Source organism: Onychomys torridus, chromosome 13, assembly GCF_903995425.1.
Source record: "Onychomys torridus chromosome 13, mOncTor1.1, whole genome shotgun sequence".
Lineage (NCBI taxonomy): Eukaryota > Metazoa > Chordata > Mammalia > Rodentia > Cricetidae > Onychomys > Onychomys torridus.
In genome coordinates, this window is record NC_050455.1 from 27,868,131 (window position 1) to 27,889,332 (window position 21,202).

At 41.6% G+C, this 21,202-nt stretch overlaps 1 protein-coding gene across 1 annotated transcript in view; it reads left to right on the top strand.

Moving 5' to 3' along the window:
* Positions 1-16,758, top strand: part of Ndfip1 (Nedd4 family interacting protein 1) — a 48,660-nt gene extending 31,902 nt beyond the window's left edge. Inside the window, exons 4-8 of the mRNA XM_036205173.1 lie at positions 373-460; positions 1,366-1,490; positions 6,638-6,704; positions 10,048-10,153; positions 15,806-16,758. Coding sequence (XP_036061066.1) covers positions 373-460; positions 1,366-1,490; positions 6,638-6,704; positions 10,048-10,151 — 384 coding nt within the window. The 3' untranslated portion in view covers positions 10,152-10,153; positions 15,806-16,758. The remainder of the gene's footprint in view (positions 1-372; positions 461-1,365; positions 1,491-6,637; positions 6,705-10,047; positions 10,154-15,805) is intronic.
* Positions 16,759-21,202: the final 4,444 nt, after the last annotated feature.

The following is a 21,202-nucleotide window of genomic DNA, read 5'->3' on the forward strand; positions in this document are numbered from 1 at the left end:
CTGCCTCCTGAGCGCTGGGGTTAAAAGTGTGCGCTACCATGCCCGGCTGAGCGATTTTCTTGAAAGGATTTAGTATGGGGCTAGAAATGTATGGTAGAGTTCCTGCTTAGCATTTGTGAGATCCATTTGTTCAGTTCCCTCACAAGTAATAACTAATCATAAGAATAATAACTTGGACTATAAATAAAAAATAGGTTGGAAAGCTGGAATTAGTAAGGTGCTGAACTTTTAAAGCTTATAGTTCTGAATTGAACCACAGTAATAAATGCACTCCTACATACTTGTATTCACTCCTTGTATTTTTCCTGATGTCATTCCTTTGTCTAGAAATAATTCATCGTGACTTTGTCTTATGCTTTCTCCTTCATTTAGGATGAAGATTTTGTGGGTCGGGATGATTTTGATGATACTGACCAGCTGAGGATAGGAAACGATGGGATTTTTATGTTAACTTTTTTCAGTAAGTATATACACAGCAGTCACTTCCTACAAACATAAGTGCTCTGAATTCTTCAATGGAAAGTATGATGAAAGGAATGAAGATCTTCATTTTTAACACATGCCAAGTCTCATCTTCCAGGCCTACTGGGCCCATTGCTGTTACTGCTGCTTATACCCAGGCGGCCGAGTAGGAATGCAAAAACTTTGTCTGATGGATTTTGTTCTGTAAATTTCTATTTTTCTGATAGATCAAAGTCAGCCTGACTTTGTCCTTCTTAATATTGTTTTAGATTCATCTTTTTATGCACCTCCCTTACCAGTGAGCACCTATTTTATTTACTCTATTAGAAACACAAAACGTGGGCAGGAGAGATGGCTCAGTGGTTAAGAGCACCTCTTCCAGAGGTCCTGAGTTCAATTCCCAGCAACCACATGGTGGCTCACAACCATCTGTAATGAGATCTGGTGCCCTCTTGTGGCCTGCAGGAACACATGCAGGCAGAATACTGTATACATAATAAATAAATAAATCTTTTAAAAAAAAAACACAAAATGCAGATGAAGTGGTGGCTGTGAGCTGTCAGAAGACACAGAGCAGGAGGACCGAGTCACTTGAATCACGCTTATCTGGAGGCTCCAGTTTACTTTCCAAAGTGTTTAGTTTACTTACTAACCTGTGTGGTAGACAAGACAGGAGCAGGAGCAGGATGGTGGGCACTGGCGGCAGCACTCAGGATGCAGCCTGAGATTCACAGTCTTTCCTTGCTTTGGAGGGAGATGGAAGAAGGGACACTTGTGGGGAGGCAGAGATGCTTCGTCAAGGGCGGGCTGTCTTATATCCTTGGGAAAGCCTCATCCGCAGAGGCTGCTGCAGAGAACACTCCTGTTCCCTGGCTAACACGTCTTCTCCTTCCACTCTTACAGTGGCATTCCTCTTCAACTGGATTGGGTTTTTCTTGTCTTTTTGCCTGACCACCTCGGCTGCGGGAAGGTATGGGGCCATCTCGGGATTTGGTCTCTCTCTCATTAAGTGGATCCTTATTGTCAGGGTAAGTTGCATAGCAGAGAACATAGATCGTAGAGAGAGGCAATGATTAGAAGGACTTTGAATATTAGACTTGTCATTGTCATTTTTTGTTATCTCGATATTTAAAGTGATAATCTGGTTTGTCTTTGTTCCAATTCCATGATAAAGTGAGCTAAACTCAGTTGCATCCAATTCCTGTCTCCTTGTTCCATGTTCAGATCTAGGAGATGATCTGTATTACAGGTGGTTTTGATGTGTATGAAGTGCTGATGAGTGTGGACATCTGGAGTTTCTGTGATACAGAGGGTATCAGCTCTTTCCTGACTCAGAAAAGGCAGGCATTCTTTTTGTTAATTCTCGTGAAATTTTAATTTCATGACATTGTCTACCCTTCCAGAAGTGTCCACTGTTCCATTAGGGAATTTCTTTTGATAAAATTATAGCAATGTGTGTTTTCTGTGATATGTGAGTTCCCATTTGATGTTGCATAAAATAGTTTAAATTATAGAACATATTAGACACTTTTAAAAAAATTTCTCTAATTTGTTCAAAGCCACACAACTGTATAGAAATGGTTTCAAAGAGGGAGCATAGGTCTACAAGATGCTTGGCCTAGGGTTCTAGAAATTCTTCAGTAAGCCCAAGATGTACTTATGCTCAGTCTCTTGGAACTCAGGGCTCTGGCTATCCCCAGTGTTTTCTGAAAACTCCTTAATGATATACCTGGTGATCCTGATGGAGCTGCTGTGCATGTCAGGATCTGCTACAAAGTATACTTGAAAAACCTGGATGTTGAACCAGATTCACCAGTGGGTTTAATACTTTTTTAAAGTATATTTTGCTGCCATGCATGGGCACACACCTTTAATCCCAGCAGAAATGGGTAGATCTTTATGGGTTCAAGGCCAGTCTGGTTACATAATGAAGTTCCAAGCCTGCCAGGAACAGGGAGATCCTGTCTACAAACAGCAAACAAACAAAACAATGAGTTTTTCAGATGAGTTTGTTGCTATTGTCAGCCTGGCAGAGGAAACCAGGATATTTTAAACTGGTTTACTGTAGCTGGGGAGATGGTTCAGTGGGTATGAGTGCTTGCTCTCAAGCATGAGAACCCCAGTTTTGAGTCCTCACTCACATAAAAAGGTGGACATACCTACATGTGTCTGTAACCCCCAAGCATTAGGGAATGGAGTTAGGCAGATCCCAGAGCTCACTGCCCAGTCAAAAAGGCAAGCTTCAGATTCAATGAGACTTTGAGGAAATAAGGTGAAGAGTGATAGAGGAAGACACCTAAAGACACACACACTCTGTATTCTGTGTGTGTCCATGCACACTGCATGTTTGTACCATGCATGCACACCACACATAAACAACACATATAACTAATGGATGTTAATTGGCCCTTGCAGATTTTCAAAGCAATTCTAAAGAACTCATTGGCTATTTTAGGAATCTAAAATCCTTTGAAAATTAGGTAATTGTGGGTTTTTTGCCCCCTGGATAGTTCAATTATATTCATCTAAAAACATGGACTTTAGGAAGAACAAAGAAACAGTCAAAACCAATGGACTTTAAGACCCAAGTCCAAGAGAAGTTGTCATTTCTTTTATAAATTTTAATTGTTGTTTTGTTAAGAAATAACATATTAGGAGCTGGGGAGATGGCTTGGTGGGAAAGTGCTTACCACAAAAGCATGATGTTCTGATTTTGGATTCCTAAAACCTAAGTAAAAGCCAGATACAGTATATGCTTTGTATTACCAGCACTCCTGTGGGGAGATGAGAGGTAAAGACAGAAGAACCCCTGGAAGGGAGCAGGCCAGCTAGTGTCTCTATGTAGCATGGGGAGACCCTGTTTTTAACAAGGTAGAAAGCTAGGACCAGCACATGCGCGTGCACACGCATGTGTGTACACACACACACACACACACACACACACACACACACACACAGAATAGAAAGTAAGAAAGTAAGCATGTACAGGAACCTCCTGTGTCTCTGCTGCTCAGCTTCTGGATTTTTCAGAAACAGTTGATAAGTTTTGTGTCTTTTTTGTTTCAAGACAATGTGGTGGGTAATGTCCCTCCTGTATGATATGAATATGTGTTACTCTGATTGGTTAATAAATAAAGCTGTTTGGCCAGTGGTAAGGCAAAATAAGGTTAGGCGGGACATTCTAACTAGAGAGAGGGGAAGGAAGAAGAGCAGAGGAGACGCTGTTAGCCATCGCCAGGAGAAGCGAGATGTAAAGGTACTGGTAAGCCATAAGCCATGTGGCAAGGTAGATTTATAGAAATGGGTTAATTTAAGATACAAGAGCTAACTGCCAACAAGAAGCTTGCCATGGCCATAGTTTGAAAATAATAATAAGCCTCTCTCTGTCTGTTACTTGGGTCTGAGCGGTTGCAGGACTGGGAGGGTCACAGAAAAAAATCCAGCTACAATAGTATCTCATTATTTAGCCTTAGTTGGACTGGGACTTGCTGTGTAGACCAGACTGGCTTTGACCTCACAGAGATCCACCTGCTTCTGCCTTCTGAGTGCTGGGATCAAAGGCATGCACCACCATTCCTGGCCCCAGTTCATGAGTTTTAAATGGCATACCATACAGAAAAGAATAAATTTTCAAGCCACTCTGTTCAAAAATTATGTTGCTTGGGAGCCATCCTGTTTATCAGACCATCTTGGTATCACAGTGCTTGTAGTTGGTAATCCTTATTTTAAATGGTGATGATCCCAAATTGCCGACATAGTGATGCTGGTAGTTTGGATATGCCAAAGAGAAGCTACATGTTTTTAGTGAAAAGTGAAAGTTTTCATACAATAATGAAAGAAAAAATTATATTGAGGTTTCTAAGATCTTTATGGCAGCAAGATATTTTTTTTTTTTTTTGAGCTGAGCATCGAACCCAGGGCCTTGCACTTGCTAGGCAAGCGCTCTACCACTGAGCTAAATCCCCAACCTAAGATTTTTTTTTTTTTTTTTTTTGATGAACCAGGTTTATATAACTTATTACTTACCGCAGTGTATTGCTAATTACTTCAATGGCACTTATCATTAATCTCTTATTGTACTCAGGTCATAATCAAATTTTATCAAGGTCCATATGTATGGAAAGACTATACATCATATGCATAGACTTTGGAACTGTCTGCCATTTAAAGCATTCATGAGGGTCTTGGAAGCTGTCTCCTGTAGCTAGAGGCTTTTCTGTGTCTCACCCAGTCCCACAGCCACTTATTAAATAATCACTCAGAGGCTTATATTAATTATAAATATTTGGCCTATTGCTCAGGCTTATTACTCTTTCAACTTAAATTAACCCATCTCTATTAATCTATATTTTGCCATGTGGCCATGGCGTTACCAGTCTGCTGGCATCTTGGGGCAGGATGGTGTCTGCTTGACTCCGCCCTTCTTTCTCCCTGTATTCAGTTTGGCTTTCCCATGTAGCTATATTCTGCCTTGCCAAAGCAGCTTTATTCATCAACCAATAAAAGCAACACATAATCAGAGCATACAGAAGTATATCCCACATCAATCTCCCATAGACAAAGAGGGAATATGACATTTTAATTCTCAGACTTCGGACACCAGGGCCTCCAAAGAGAAGTAACATTAGTACAAATCTATTAAAGCACAAAATTTTTAACTGAATGGCCAAAAAAATGTAGACTATTAAATAGACTAAATTTATAGTATTAGATATCTTTGGAATCTAAATGAAAACCAAGGTCAAAATAAGTTAGCAAGTCAGAAAAAATAGGGGAAGTTTTCATTCCTCACAAAAACAGGTCCTGCTGTAGAGGTACATTATATCAGCAATCATCATTGGCAGGGAGAGCTGGAATCTCAGCTGTTGCTGTAGTTCTTGCTCCCTTCGGGGTTAAAGGGTGGTGGTTTAGGTATCACTAAAACACAGCAGTACTTCACAGAAGAGCGTGAACTGCACATGCATTTAATATATTTACTCTGCCGAATGGTACAGTGTGGTATCATAGTATGCTAGTGCACTGGCTGTTTACCCCCATGATCTCGAGGCTGACAGAGCTGCAGCTAGCTACTACCCAGCATCCTAAGAGACTTTGTTTCATCTTGTCTATCACAAGGCTAGGGGAAGACTCAAATGCAAAAGATGGGTTTTGAGTGCATATTGCTCTTTGCTCTGTCATAAAATTAGTTACTATTGTTAGGGACCTTTGGTTCTTACTTGCCAAAAGAATACCCTGTGCCAGTTCCTCGCAAAGGTATAGGATTGCCATGAAGTACATGATACAAAGTTCAGAATTCAAGGCTAGGAACAATTTGGACCCCACTGGCCAAGGAGACGGACAGTGATGCCAACCAAATAATCAGCTCTAGTACTAAGTATATATAATGAAACTAGATACATACTTAGATGGAAAATGCTTTGTGGAACATTGCCAGAATTGCAGGTGTGTACCACCATGGCAGAGATTTTAAAGGTTTCCTAACAATGAAGAGTTGAGTATGGTGGCACCAGTGTGTTACCTCAGTGCTTAGGAGGCTGAAGGGAAGGAGTGTGACTAAATCCAGCCTGAGCGATATACCAAACCTATCCTCAACACAAGCAAAACCCATTCTTTTGTGTACTTGCAAAAATAAGGAGTTCGTAAGAGAACTTTATAGGTTTCTTCCGTTAGAAGAAGTCTATTTTCATTTGTCGAAACAGTTTCAAATTAGATGTAAATAGACCTTATTTCCAGCACCCACATGGTAGCTCATAACCATTCATAGCTCCAGTTCCAGGGGATCAGATGCTCTGTTCCAAATTCTTCAGGCACCAAGCTTGATGCATGTGGTGCACATACAACAGGCAAAACATGCACATTAAATAAATAAATTTTAAAAATATATACATGGTCTTAGTGACAATTGTGTGTTTTTGGTTTGGTTTGGTTTGGGTTTTCAAGACAGGGTTTTTCTGTGTAGTTTTGGTGCCTGTCTTGAATCTTGCTCTGTAGACCAGGCTGGCCTCGAACTCACAGGGATCTGCCTGGCTCTGCCTCCTGAGTGCTGGGATTAAAGGCATACACCACCATAGCCTGGCTGATAGTTGGGTTTTGTGTGCCCCAAAATTAGTAAATGAAATTGCTCTGTTAGCCTGTGATAAAGTCTCTGCCTTTTTTTTTTTTTTTCTTCTTCCAGTTTTCCACCTATTTCCCCGGATACTTTGATGGCCAGTACTGGCTCTGGTGGGTGTTCTTGGTTTTAGGTAAGTGCTATCAACAAAAGAAAATGAAGTTAAAAAACAATTATCTTTTTTTGTTGTTTTTAAGATTGATTTATTATGTATACAGTATGTATGACTACAGGCCAGAAGAGGGCACCAGATCTGTTTACAGATGGTTGTGAGCTACCATGTGGTTGCTGGGCATTGCAGTCAGTGCTCTTAACCTCTGAGCCATCTCTCCAGCCCAAAAAACAATTATCTTAAATTTAAAAAAAAAAAAAAAAAAAAAATGTCTTGAGCCGGGCTGGGCTGTAGTGGTGCATGCCTTTAATCCCAGCACTCAGGAGGTCAAAGCTACACAGAGAAACCCTGTCTTGAAAAAACAAAACAAAACAAAAATGTCTTAAATTAGACAGCTAAAATTACTTCAGTAAAGCCTCATCTCACTGTATTGTATTTACCATCAATTTAAAATGCCATTTTTACATGTTTCTTCCTTAAAGCTTAGGTTGTCTCCACCTGTAGAGTAGCATGCATGTTAAAACAAGTCTGTGAAGTGCTTTTCCAGTTCATTTATTGTGATCAGTGGGGCAGACTCATGACAATACAGTGTGGATTTTTTTCTGCTTATGAGTTATTTCTACAGAAGGTTTGCAAACTTAACCCCAAGTTAATACAAGTGTATTGTAACCAATTGAATTAATTTGTGTCTATTTGTGAGCCATCTTTAGTTAGACCTGTCAGTAAACCACTGAAATTATGGGGTTTCCAGAATTCTGTAGCTCACCATTGATAAAAAGACTTACTTTATAGTGAAAGGAAGTTTTAAAACTATATACACACACAAAAAGTGGGGCAGTGGTGGCACACGCCTTTAATTCTAGCACTTGGAAGGCAGGAGCAGGTGGAGCTCAGTGAGTTTGAGACCAGCCTGGTCTTACAGAGCAAGTTCCAGGAAAGTCAGGGCTACCAAAGAAACCCTGTCTCAAAAACCAAAAAACAAAACAAACAAACAAACAAAAAAAAAAATAGAAAGAAAGGAAACTATACGTGCGCGCGCGCGCGCGCACACACACACACACACACACACACACACACACACACACACACACACACACACACGAAGGCAGTCTGGCTGTTAGTCTCCAAATATAATTACTGCTTTTCTGGTTTATTTTAAATGATTTTCTTAAAGCAAATAAATTAGTATTGGGGTGATTTTTTTTTTCTTCTCTTTTTTGGAGCTGAGGATCGAAACCAGGGCCTTGGGCTTGCTAGGCAAGCGCTCTACCACTGAGCTAAATCCCCAACCTGGGGGTGAATTTTTTTAAATGTAGCTTTGTTATCTATAAAGAAATATATGTGATACAATAACAGAAACCACCCTCATTACTGTTGTGTCTACAGAGCAATAGCCATCCAGTAGCTTTTCAAAATGATTTGGCTGGAGAAATGGCTCAGTAGTTAAGAGGTCATGGTGTTTTTGTAGAGGACCCAAGTTTGATTCATCATCACAAGATTTCTCTGTGTAGCCTTAGCTGTTCTGGAACTCACTTTATAGACCAAGCAGACCTCAAATTCAGAGATCCGTTTGCCTCTGCCTCCCAAGTGTTGGGGTTAATAAAGGCTTGTGCAGCTACACCTGGCCTTCTTTGTGGGCTTTTTTTTTTTTTATTTAAAGAGTCCCAATGTAGGTCAGGCTGTTCTTGAACTTGCTATGTAGCTGAGGATGACTAAACTACTGATCTTCCTGCCTATACCTCTCAAGTACTGGATTATATGAATGCACCACCATGCCTAGTATTCAGATTCATAATTTAACTATCTTCTTTTTTGAGACAAGGTCTTGCTATGTTTCCTATGGCTGGCCTAGCACTCACTATGTAGATCAGGGTGTCCTTGAGCTTGCTTTGATCTTCCTGCCTCTGCCTCCCATGTGTCCACCACCGTATCTAGTTCCTGCTTTACAAACCTTGAATCCTCTGTTAAAGTTGTAGGTGTACTTTTGTTCATGACTCTGGGTGCTCAGCCGAACACCTAAGCCCAGCAGGAACTTGAGTTGAGACCTGCCTTTCTTAGCCAACAGATCCTTGCATTTGATCCTGCAGCTTACTTAGAAAACTCAAGTCATCCATAGTGCCCTTCCCTGACTCCTCCACTGAAACATTGTCTACTCCTGCTCACTGGAATCTAATGACTCCAGAAAGGGAAAGGGTGAATTTGCTCCTTCCTCCAGTTCTACAAGTTTAGTACCAGTGAGTGGCAAGAGAGTAGCTCAGGAGGAGTCAGTTTCTGGCTTGTTTATTCTCTCAGATGGACTCTGAAAGGCTAGGGAGGATGTTGAGCTTAGTGGCCTAGGACCTCTGGAGCAAAGGAGAGACAGTAAACATTTTCAGATGGGTTGTTTGCAGTATAATTTAAAGGATTGATTTCTATATTAGTGTTTCATAGAAGACAGGTTGATACTTTATTATTGATTATTCTTGCTATCTTCTATTAATGTATTATAAGCAGAAAAGGGGGCTTTGGAGGGGCAGTGGTGGCACAGGCCTTTACTCCCAGCACTTGGAAGGCAGAGGCAGGTAGATCTTTGTAAGTTTGAAACCAGCCTGGTCTATAGGCTTCCATGACAGCTAGGAGGACTATTAAACAGAGAAACCCTCTCTTGAAAAACAAAACAAAACAAAAAACAAAAATTAAATTGTGTTGTACAAGTCGGTAAATACATTAAAACCCAGTGTATTGTATTCAGTGAACTTTATAACATGCAATTGTATCTCAATAAAAGTATTGAAATCTTGTTCAACAAATGTCTTGTTCCGAGTGTCTCTGAAGAAAGGTTAAGAGTGTGTTTTCTTTGGAGGGCACATCATCACCTGATGATGCTGTCAAACCACCTTTGAGAGTCCAAAACTGGAGTTTACATAAGTGGATGCTGACACCTAGTGGACAGTATTATGTACTGTTGCAGAAAAGAAATAACAGAAAAGAATAGAATTATGCTTGAGGAAAGTAAAGTTGTTGTGTGTTCCTGTAGTCCCAGAACACTCCAGAGATGGGGCAGGAAAATTAGGAGTTCAAGACCAGCCTTGCTCATATAGCAAGTTGGGAGACAAGCCTATGTACTGAGATCACATTTCATAAAACTAAACAACAAGCCGGGCGGTGGTGGTGCACATCTGTAATCCCAGCACTCAGGAGGCAGAGGCAGGCGGATCTCTGTGAGTTCGAGGCCAGCCTGGTCTACAGAGCTAGTCCAGGACAGGCTCCAAAGCTACAGAGAAACTCTGTCTCGAAAAACCAAAAAAAAAAAAAAAAAAAAAAAAAAGAAAGAAAGAAAGAAAGAAATTAGAAGTTCACTCTTGACTTTTCTTTTTTCAATTAGGCTTTCTCCTGTTTCTCAGAGGATTTATCAATTATGCAAAAGTTCGGAAGATGCCAGAAACTTTCTCAAATCTCCCGAGGACCAGAGTTCTCTTTATTTATTAAAGGTATTAGAGGGATGGGGGAGGTGTTTTGGAGTTCCATTGTGATCATGTGATACATTGCAGAATTCCAGTCAGTTTGAAGTGAGACTTGGTGGTAGGGGTACTATAAATGGTAAGGAGGGCATAAAAGTCCTTGCCTTTCCCTTCTTGATTGGAGGGCTGGCATCTGCAGAAAGCTGTTGGGGAGGGAAGGGAGAGAGAAATGTTTTGGGAACAAGTAGGGTATTGATGGCTGATGGCATGACTGGGCCCATCAGACCCCTCCCTCTTCCCTCATCTCACAGCCCAGAGGTCCCTGCACAGGATGCTTTTTGAAGCAGTCATTTTGCTTGAGCTTCCGACAAGCCCACTAAGGTATCCATCTCTTGAAATCAGCCCTTGAGCCTTTTTTGCCGCCTGTTTCCAGGGTTTTACCCAGATTTTACCACTCTGGTGGAGAGGAAGCTCAAATCCAAGGGAAGTGCAGAGCCCTGTCCTTTACCTGGAACAGACCTAAACCCTGAACTGTGTTTGATTCACACACAGTTTCCCAGTGGCTGACTCCCATCTTCCACCAGCAGCTACTTGAAGGGGAGATAGCTTGAGGAAGAAGATAGCAGAGGGCCCTCTTGACAGGCAGGCAATGCCTTTGTGAGCTTGATTCTTTGCCTCTTGGGCTTTGGGGATTTGTGTGTTGGATAGAATAAAGTCTTAAGCACCACCCAATGGAAGGCTCAGAAAAGGCCTTGTGATACCTGTGTGTAGCACCTGTCACAAATCTTAAATGATAGGTAGAGTTCAACTTGTGGCTCATGTGGGAGAGAACTTCAGTCTCCTGAGCCATAGTGGAGAACAGAAAAGACTTCAGCTCAGCTCAGACTTCAGGATGGCTGTGGGCTGTCTTTGTAAACAGTGCTGAAGTCACCTAGTTTCCCTCCAAGGCATCACTGCTAACCACAGTAACCTAATGGGACGGACTTACCTATCCTGGGGAATATGATGATAACTGAATTTCCCTGTGACTGAGATCACCCCACTGTCTGTTGTCTTCATTTTACATTTTCAAGGACATTTGACAGGCTTGGGGTTCAAGCCTCCTTGAGAAGGGAAGGGAGGAAAAGGAAAAGCAGGAAAGGTTTGAGTATGCTCTGGGATTTCATACTTTCTTCATCTTCTAATGCAGAACAAATAGTAACGAGGACAAGGGACTTCCTAACACTCCATTTTCCTATGTTAGGGATTTTGATGGGATTGCGTTATTCTACAGCTTTGATTTTAAAAATTTTGGGATATTTCCAAGTTGTCGAGAGTGAAAGTCGTGAATCTGCTGGGCGGTGATTTGCAGCACCAGTCTTTAGGACAGTGCTGTGGGAGCTAGTGGGGAACTGGTTTGAGCAGGGCTGCTCCAGTGTGCTCTAGAGGGAGTCAGAAAAAGAACAACAAAGCAAACAAGGTGCGCACAGGTAACTGAGAGGCCCTGTCTGAGGGCACCAGACAGTATCAGTGTACTGGTTGGTAGGACATCACTCAGATGTGCCCAGAGAGTCTAGAGTGTCAGGTGAAGGGAATGGGATTTGAAAGCAGTGCTTAGTTTTGATTGCTTCCTTTCTGATTAGCTCTTGGAGAATCCTTGGAGGGAAATGGTAAGGTTCTATAGGTATAAGTGATCCTTGTTTATTGAAAAGACTAAAAATCTCTGTCCAGATCCACATGTACAACACTTGCTTTCTTTAGTTGACAGACATTTTGGTTAGAAGTTACAGTAAAACCTCATTGTGTGACGTATTATGCCATTAACATTGTGTCTGACTTTTTTGGTGGTGATCCCCTTCATTGAAAGCTAGTTATGGGGTTGGGGATTAGCTCAGTGGTAGAGCGCTTGCCTGGCAAGCACAAGGCCCTGGGTTCGATCCTCGGCTCAAAGAAAAAAAAAAAGGAAGGAAGGAAGAAGGAGAGAAAGCTAGCTAGCTGTGGGCTTATCTGTGCCAAAAAGACACAGGTAAGGAATTTCAGAAGTAACTCCATGGCAGAAAGTAACACACCTTTCATTCTGAACTCAACTTGGTGCTTATAGAAGAGCGTGTTAGGAGAGACTTCTCTTACTGGCTGTGCTGGGAACCAGGCAGATCTCTGAATTTGAGGCCAGCTTAGTCTATGTAGAGAGACTGTCTAAAAACACAAAAAGAATAGAGACTTCTTTAGGCTATCCAAGATAATAGGACAAACAAAAATACCTATAAGGTGATCCTAGTAGACTCATCTGTGAGGACTGGGGCAGTGGCTCTGCAGTTAAAAGCACTTGCTCTTTCAGAGGACTGGGTTTGATTGCCAGCTGCCCTGGAACTCTGTAGACCAGGCTGGCCTCAAACTCAGAGAGTTCACCTGCCTCTGCCTCCCAAGTGCTGAGATAAAAGTTGTGCACCACCACCACCTGGTCCATAAGTATCTTAAATAAAAAGGCCCATCTTTAACCATCTGAAGCAGGAGTTTCTGACTGTGGTAGAGCAGTACTCAAACACCCTTTTACAGCTCCCTCAGGCCCTAGGGGAAAATGGCACACTGATTGGCCATCATCCATAGTTCCAGTACTGGGAAGACAGTTTGAGGCCCGAGTTAGATAAGGTAGGTAGTAAGTTACAGGCCAGCTTTTAATATGTCTCAAAAAAGAAAGGAAGGAAGGAAGGAAGGAAGGAAGGAAGGAAGAAAAAGTATGTAGTTAACTAAATAACTCAGTCAACACTTTTCCCTCTTTATAAGAAAAGTCAGAAGGGGGTCTCTGGGTGGGCATAATGAATGGCATCAATTGTGTGGCTATGGAAGCAGAAGAAAAAAAAAACAAAAAAACGTACCCTTTGTATTACTCAAAAGCGAGCATGTCCTTCCTCCACTGAAAAGTGTGCTTTGTAGAGTATACCTGGGTGCTGGCAGGGGAGCAAAGGCGAGCTGCTGTTGCTAGAGGTGGTGGATTGTGCTGTAGCTAGTGGCACACCAGAGGACTTGCACAGTGAAGCAGGATGGATCTGACTGTCGAATTTTTTTTTTTTTAATAGATGCATTAACCCCTTTTACTTCTGAACTTGAAGAGGAAAAGTTTATTGCTTGCTTTTTTTTTTTTTTTTTTTTTTGAGAATTTCATACATGAGCACTGTATTTACATCTCCACCTCTTCTCCCCTCCAACTACTTCTGGATCTCACAGCTCCTCTGCCAAATGCATTACTTCATTTTTAATTATTATTTTTGTTACACACATATATATTATAGATAAACACATAATTTGCTAAGTCCATTTAGTGTTGCTCTGATTTTTTTTTTAAATAAACTTGTTTTGTTTTGTTTTTTGGTGGTTGTTTTGTTTGTTTTTTGAGACAGGGTTTCTCTGTGTAGCCCTGGCTGTCCTGGAACTCACTCTATAGACCAGGCTGGCCTCAGACTCACTGAGATCAACCTGCCTCTGCCTCCTGAGTGCTGATATTAAAGGTGTGCACCACCACCGACCAGCAATTTTTTTATTTTTAAAGACATTGTCTACATAGATAACTCAGACTGGCCTTGAACTCCCCCTTACTCAGTTTGAGTGCCACTGTGATCACAGGCCTGCCACCAGACCCGCTGCAGTGGTTACTTTACTGTGTCCAAACACCCAACAAGCAACTTGAAGTGGAAGGGATGAGACAGTGGTGGGGAAGGTTTGGGGAGCATGACCTGAGCCAACTGGTCCCTGCACCCTGCATTTGAGAGGCAGGGATGCCTGAATGCTGATGCTCAGCTCTCCTTTCTTCTTCTTCAGTCTGGGTCCTCCAGCAGGATTTTAAACGACTGCTGAATGTCAGGTTTTGACTTTGTGAGTCCTGTTAAAGCTGTTTATAAAGCAGCATGAACTAAATGGCTAGAGAAGTTAGCTGTACTCCAGTGTGTCCTGCACTTTGCCTTAGTAGTCATCGACTATTGATTGTTCATCTGTTAGGTCATCTCACCTTTATCAACTTTGATTGAGTTTGTTAGGCCTCATTAGAACAGCCTCCCGGTGGTAGCAATAAGTTTTCCTTTCCTGCTCACTTTCCAGTTCTGACAGTACTTGATGGTGTCGATAGTGAGCTGTGGTCTATCTGTCTGTCACTTTGTCTTCTTGGTGTAAAGGACAGATGCACTTGGATCAGTCATACCAATGGTTACCAGACACAGCTGAATTTGGAGTCGTGGGAAATGTTGACAGTTGTAAAAGAATATGTTCATTTCCCCCACTGTTGAATCTTCTTTGCATGTTGGTGCCTTTTAAATTTATACAATCTGGGCTGGAGAGATGGCTCAGCGGTTAAGAGCACTGGGTGTTCTTCCAGAGGTCCTGAATCCAATTCCCAGCAACCACATGGTGGCTCACAACCATCTGTAATGAGATCTGGCGCCCTCTTCTGGCCTGCAGGCATACATGCAGGCAGAACACTGTATACATAATAAATAAAAAAATCTTTTAAAAAAATTGTACAATCTAAGGGGAGACAAAACAAAAGGCAGCAAGGTTCTGTGTGGTTTTTACTGTGATCTGGAAAATAGGACCCTAAAAGACTTCTAGATGGGCCTATCTGGTTGTCACCCAGTATTGGGTGCCAACAAGTAATTCCTTATACTTGTTACAGTAGTTGGTGTGCCTTGTTAGTGCTCCTTTGGACAATGAGGAGTTACTTGACATTTTCCCCCACACTGCTTCCACAAGAACTAAACTGGTATGTATGTACAGGACTGGGAACATGGCTCAGTGACACATACATCTCTGCTTAGTGTTCAAGGCCCTGAGTTCAGTTCCCAGAGCAGGAGAGGAGGACAGAGACACACATAGACACAGATAATCATCTTTAAAATATACAGTTCTATCCTATTACTTTTTAAAAGTTGGTTAGGAATTGCATATATTCTGAAAAACATGTTTCCTGAACATAATGGTTCTTGAAATTTTCTACAGCATTTTTGTGGGATAGGACAGGTGGGTTTACGTTCACTTTTTAATTTTGGCACAGTTTACATAGAGAGTAACATCACTAATATCTTCACTGGAATTTTCCTGTGTGAGATCTGACAGAATTGTCAAGTGAATGGTAACATCAGGTGTTTTAGGAAATGGTCCTGTTTTAGACTATCCTAAAGAGAGAAATTGTAGGATGGGGAATCGCCACTTCCGTTTTGTGCTTGTGTTAGAACAGAAGAGAGAAGAGTGAGAAACTTCTGATCTTGTTTTTAAGAGAGAACATACGGGGACTAGAGAGTTGGCTCAGCAGTTAAAGAGCACTCACTGCTCTTCTGAGGACCGTGGTTCAGTTCTCAGCCCCCACATGGTGGTCAAAACCATCTTTAACTCCAGTTCCAGAGGATACAGTACCTCTTCTGATCTCTGAGGTACTGCACACCTGTGGTGCACAGCTCTACATCCAGACAAAACACCCATACACATAAAGTAGACCTTGAGAGAGTGTCAGTTATTTGGAGAGTGTCAAATCTTTAGAGGGGTGTGGAGGCTTAATGTTAAGAACTGAAAGTTGACTGTTTACTGGCTACTAGGATGTCCATGTATGGTAATCTTCAAATTATGTTGAAATACAACATCTTGTCTTCTGTGACTACATCCTGCTCTTAGCCAAAATGACAGGCTAACTAGAGATTATTCAATGTCCTTCTCTGGCAGATGTTTTCTGGCAAAGGCCTTCCTGCACTGATGAAGTCCTTCGAGAAGTGAAAAAGCACCTGCAGGAAGTGAATCACCACCAGAATGGAGGAACAGTCACCTGCTTTAAAAATAAAGTACTGTTGAAAAAGATCATTTCTCTCTATTTGTTCCTAGGTGTAAAATGTTAATAGTTAATGCAGAATTCTGTAATCATCGAATCATTAGTGGTTAATGTTTGAAAAAGCTCTTGCAATCAAGTCTGTGATGTATTATTAATAATGCCTTATATATTGTTTGTAGTCATTTTAAATAGCATGAGCCATGTCCCTGTAGTCAGTAGGGGGCAATCTTGCTTTTTTCATTCTCCGTCTCAAAGCAGATTTGAAATTACAGATTAGTGTAAGCTATGCATAAAGCTGGCTGTTTGAAAGGGGTTTTCTCAAAAGTCAAAACTTTGGTTATGACTGCATTTCTGCATATAATCCATATTTCCTGTTCAAATTAATCTAGAAATATGTTTAATTGTACTGTATGTGAACATCTGGAAGCAAAACCATAGTGCAAAGTTCATTGTAGTGTTAACAAAAAAAAATGTTCTCAATTGGTAAATAAGCATTAATTTTTCATAGTCTGTATTCAGAAATTACCTTTTCATTCTGTAGTTCTGTGTACAAAGGAATTCTAAAGGTGTTTGTCATTATATAAAATGGAAAGGGCAAAGACAGATTCAGATTAAATACTAAATATTACTCTGAAAACTGTGGCTGGAATCCCAGAGGGTCAGGAACCAAGAATTAGTGTGGAACTTTTGAGAGGACCCCTAACATTCTGTACCCCTTGCTTTTACAACTGTTCTAACTGTAGAATGACGTGCTTGCTGCCCAAGTGCTAGCTCACTTTGGTTGCTATATTAAACTGTAAATACAATAGAACATTAATAAATGTCTCTTGTGTAGCACCCTTTACTGTAATCAGTGTTTAATTTTGGAGTTTAAAGTTGTTGATGGTGACTACATTTTCTAATCTTACACAGTAATACAGAATATATTCTGAAAATTAAAACTTTGTGTCTTAGTTACGGTTTTATTTCTGTGAAGGAAAAAAAAAAAAACCACCAGGACCAAGCCAGGTGTGGTGTGCATGCCTTTAATCCCACCTCTCAGGAGGCAGAGGCAGGCGGAGCTCTTGAGTTCAAGGACAGCCTGGCCTACAGAGTGTGTTCCAAGATAGCCACGGTTCCACAGAGAAAACTTGTCTTAAAAAAGCACTATGACCAAAATCAACTTGAGGAGGAAAGGGTTTATTTCTGTTTATAGTTCCACAGCAGAGTCTCCATCACTGAGGGAACAGGGTAGGAACTCAAGTCAGGGACCTGGAGGCAGGACCTGGGGAAGAGGCCATGGAGAAGTGCTGCTTACTGGTTTGTTTCTCACAGCTTGCTATATTATACCTCCCAGGATCACCTGCCCAGCGTTGGCATCTCCTGCAGTGAACTGGGCCCTCCTGTATCAATTATCAGTCATGAAAATGCACTATAGACTTGCACACAAGCCAATCTGGTGTGTGTGTGGGGGGGGGGGTATCTTCTCAATTGAGAATCCTTCCTAACTCTAGCTTGTGTCAAGCTGATGTAAAACTAGCCAAAACACTATAATTGCACTTCTGCACACAATTCTTTTTGTACACTCACAAACTGGAGTAGAAGTCTCCTCCTTCGTATCTCACTCAGTACCTTCCTACAAATATGTGAACATTGCCCCTACAAGACAGTGGACTAAAGGAGGAAGAACATGGAGAACCTGCAGAAGCTGCCATGGAATTCCCAGGAGGTGTCATTCTGGAGCCACAACCATGGAAAGCCTGCGTGGACCATTGGCTCTTTTCTCCATTCAACACAACCTGTGACTTAAGTCCTAGCTGAGACGAAAAGGCCTTCATTCCTCCACATCTTTATTCCTGTTCCTTGTATTGAGTTTAGAGACTAGTGGTGGTTATATCAACCATTTGATATTTCCCCATATTCTATTTAGATGAAATATGAAGAAAAATATTGCCACAAGGTTGTCAAACTACCTCATAAACCAGCACTAGCATTGATGATGGCTATAAATTTATAAGTACTCATTTGCTGCCTGGGAACAATATAGGAAGTCTTTGGAGTGTCAGTATACAATGCACAGAAACATGAGAGCCTTCTGGAATTGCTTTGTTATGTATGTGTGTATGTTGTGTTATTTTACTTAGTTTTTTTATTTTTTGAGACAGATGCTCACTGTGTAGCTTTGGCTGGCCTGAAACTTAGTGTAGACCAAGTAGGCCTTGAACTTGTATCAGCTCTCAAGCCTCTGCCTCCTGAGTTGCTGGCATTAAAGGTGTGTATCACTGTAACCTGCCTAGCTTGACGTGTCAATAATTGCAACCAGGTTATGGGTTGTTAATGGTGTTTTCTTGTTCTGTTTTGTTTTGGGGCTTCCTGTAGAGCCCAGGCTGGCATTGAATTCACGGCCCTCCTGCTGAAGCCTCACAGAAGTGTCCACCACCACACCCAGCTGTGTGTGCTTGTTTAAAGGTTAGAATCTCTGAAATCCCGTTACGAGATGGCACCAACAGTAAACTTAGACGTTTTTATGACTTCTTATGTCTAAATTCCTGAGTGAGAACCACCTGAATAAATAGAGAAATGCAGGAGAACTATTAGAATTGTCTTGAAGAAGAGAGTGAAATAGGATAAAGGGTAGAGATTTGGAATAAATTTATTTTGGAAGAAGATAGGAAGGAAACCGTATTTGCTGAAGGTTTAGAGTAAGTTGGTTTGAATCAACACCAGGGCTCATTTAGGGCCACAGAGCTCTGTGTCTAATTGCCATTTGAGGTAGGCATGCTTATGCATAAAGGATTCTGTAATTGTTTCTTTTTCTAGAAAGATAGAGATTGTTTGTGTGGCAATAAAAGGCATTGATAAATTTCCTTATTAAGAAATAGTAGCCGGGCAGTGGTGGTGGTGCACGCCTTTAATCCCAGCACTGGGGAGGCAGAGCCAGGTGGATCTCTGAGTTCGAGGCCAGCCTGGTCTGCAGAGCAAGATCCAGGACAGGCGCAAAGCTGCACAGAGAAATCCTGTGGGGGAGGAGAAAAGAAAAAAGAAATCGTAAACACAGGGTTGGAGAGAGAGCTCAGCGGTTAAAAGCACTGACTGCTAATCCAGAGCACCTGGGTTCAAACCCCACACCTACATAGCAGCTGACAACTGTCTCTGAGTCCTGTTTCATAGGTTCTGACCACCACACATAGTGACAAAACACCAATGTACATGAAATAAAAGTAAGCACATTGTTTAAAAAAGAAATAGTAGACACGGGGCTGGTAAGTGTAGCTTAATACTTTTATTAATTAATACTTAACACACCCCTCTGCTGGTGTCCAACTGGCCTGTTTTCAGGTAGTTGGAAAATACCTTTCAGTAAAGATGATTGGGGAATAATGGGAGTGTCGTCACGAGATGCAGAGTGTAAAACATGTTTCCATAGATGGATAGGGTTTTTTTGGTGGTGGTGGTCATTTAGTTTTGTTTTGCCTGTTTTGGAGCTTATATAGTATTTGCACCTACTGCAGTTGATAAGATGGATTGGCAGGGATCATTTATCAAACCAGGACTGAAGGATTCAGTTTGGGTGTGCACCCATGTAGTATGGCACAGTGGTTCTCACTGAAATCACCCACACAAAGTTCTTTGCAACAGAAAGGCTCTGGGGATTCATAAGCCACTAAGGGGAATGACACCTCAGGAAAAACTCAATAGGAGTTCCCTTTGGGGAAGTTTAGGTTGAGAGGAAAAGAAGAAAAGGTGGTTATCAATCTGTTATTTTATCATCCTCATTCTTTGTTGAAGATTGATTTTATTTATATGTGTGTATGTGTGTGTCCCTATGAATGTTTGTGCTAGTGTGGAGGTGCCCATGGAAACAAAAAGAAGGTATTAGATCCCTTGGAGCTGGGGTACCAGTCGGTGATTGTGAACTGCTGGGATTTGAACTCAGGCCCCATTTATTGGGGAGCAAACACTGTCCAGCCCTATTTTTGTTTGTTTGAGACAAAATTGCTTTTTCTCTGCTTGACTAGAATTTACTGTATGCCTAAGATGGCCTTCGATTCAACAGCATCTTCCTGCCACAGGCTCTCAAGATTACAGGTGTTTGCCAGCACACCCAACCTCATACCCATTCCAGCAAGAGGCTGTTTTATAGCCAGCCCAGTGTCTCACCTCAACTTCATGACCATGAAAGAGCTGCTTTTGTGGAAAATAGAGAGAGGGCTGATTTCCCTGTTGGTAAGATAATGTTTTCATTTTGTTTCATATTTGAAGCAGGATCTCACCTTGTAGCCCAGGCTATGTAGACCAGGCTGACCTTGAACTCATAGTTTTGCCTGTCTCTCGGTATACAAGTTTGTACCACCACACTCAGCCCTACTGCATGGTGTTTAACCCCTCGTGCATCCTTGCCACAATTTGCTGCTTGAAGGGTAAGTGTATTACTAGGAGCTTCCAGTTTAATTTGATCCCAGATCTTACTTAAAAGAATGGTTTTGCCAGGAGGTGGTGGCGCACACCTTTAATCCCAGCACTCAGGAGGCAGAGGTAGCCTGGTCTACAGAGTGAGTTCCAGGAAAGGTGTCAAAGCTACACAGAGAAACCCTGTCTCGAAAAACCAAAAACAAAAACAAAAAAACAACAAAAAAAAAGGTTTTGTTTTCGTTTCTTCTTTTTCCAAAAAGCATTGTCTTCTGATTGTGAATTTTAATCCTAAATTCATCAGTTAGCAAAGTAGTGGGGACAGGATGTAGAGTACCTGCCTAGCATGCACAGGGGCTTGGGCATATCTCTAGCACAGCCCCTGCTTCCCCCCACCAGCAGCAAAAAGTCAGATGAGGCTGGAGAGATGGCTCAGTGGGTTTAGCACTTGCTCTGCAAGCTAGAAGGCCTGGGTTCAAGTCCTCAGGACCCATGTTAAGTGGGATGCACTAGTGGGTGTCTGTGACTAGTGCCTCTAACAGGAAGATGGGCAGAGACAGGAGCATCCCTTGATGCTCTAGGAGCCAATTAGTTTGTCGTTCTGAATGGGAAAAAAACAAACCCTGACTCAAAGTAAAAGGCAAGATAGTCCTTTGACCTTCAGGCATCATATGTTCTGTAGCGTACATGTACTAGTGTGCGCGCACTAATTTTTTTTTTAAAGAAACTAGTAATTTCAGTGTAAATCTTTTAAGATTTGTTTTTGTTTATTGGCCTTTGAGATGGCCTTACTATTTAACTCTGACCATCCTGAAACTTGCCTCAATCTCAGAGATCCACTTGCCTCTGCTTCCCGAGTGCTGGGATTAAAGGCATGCCTTGATTTTTACTATTTTTTAACTATG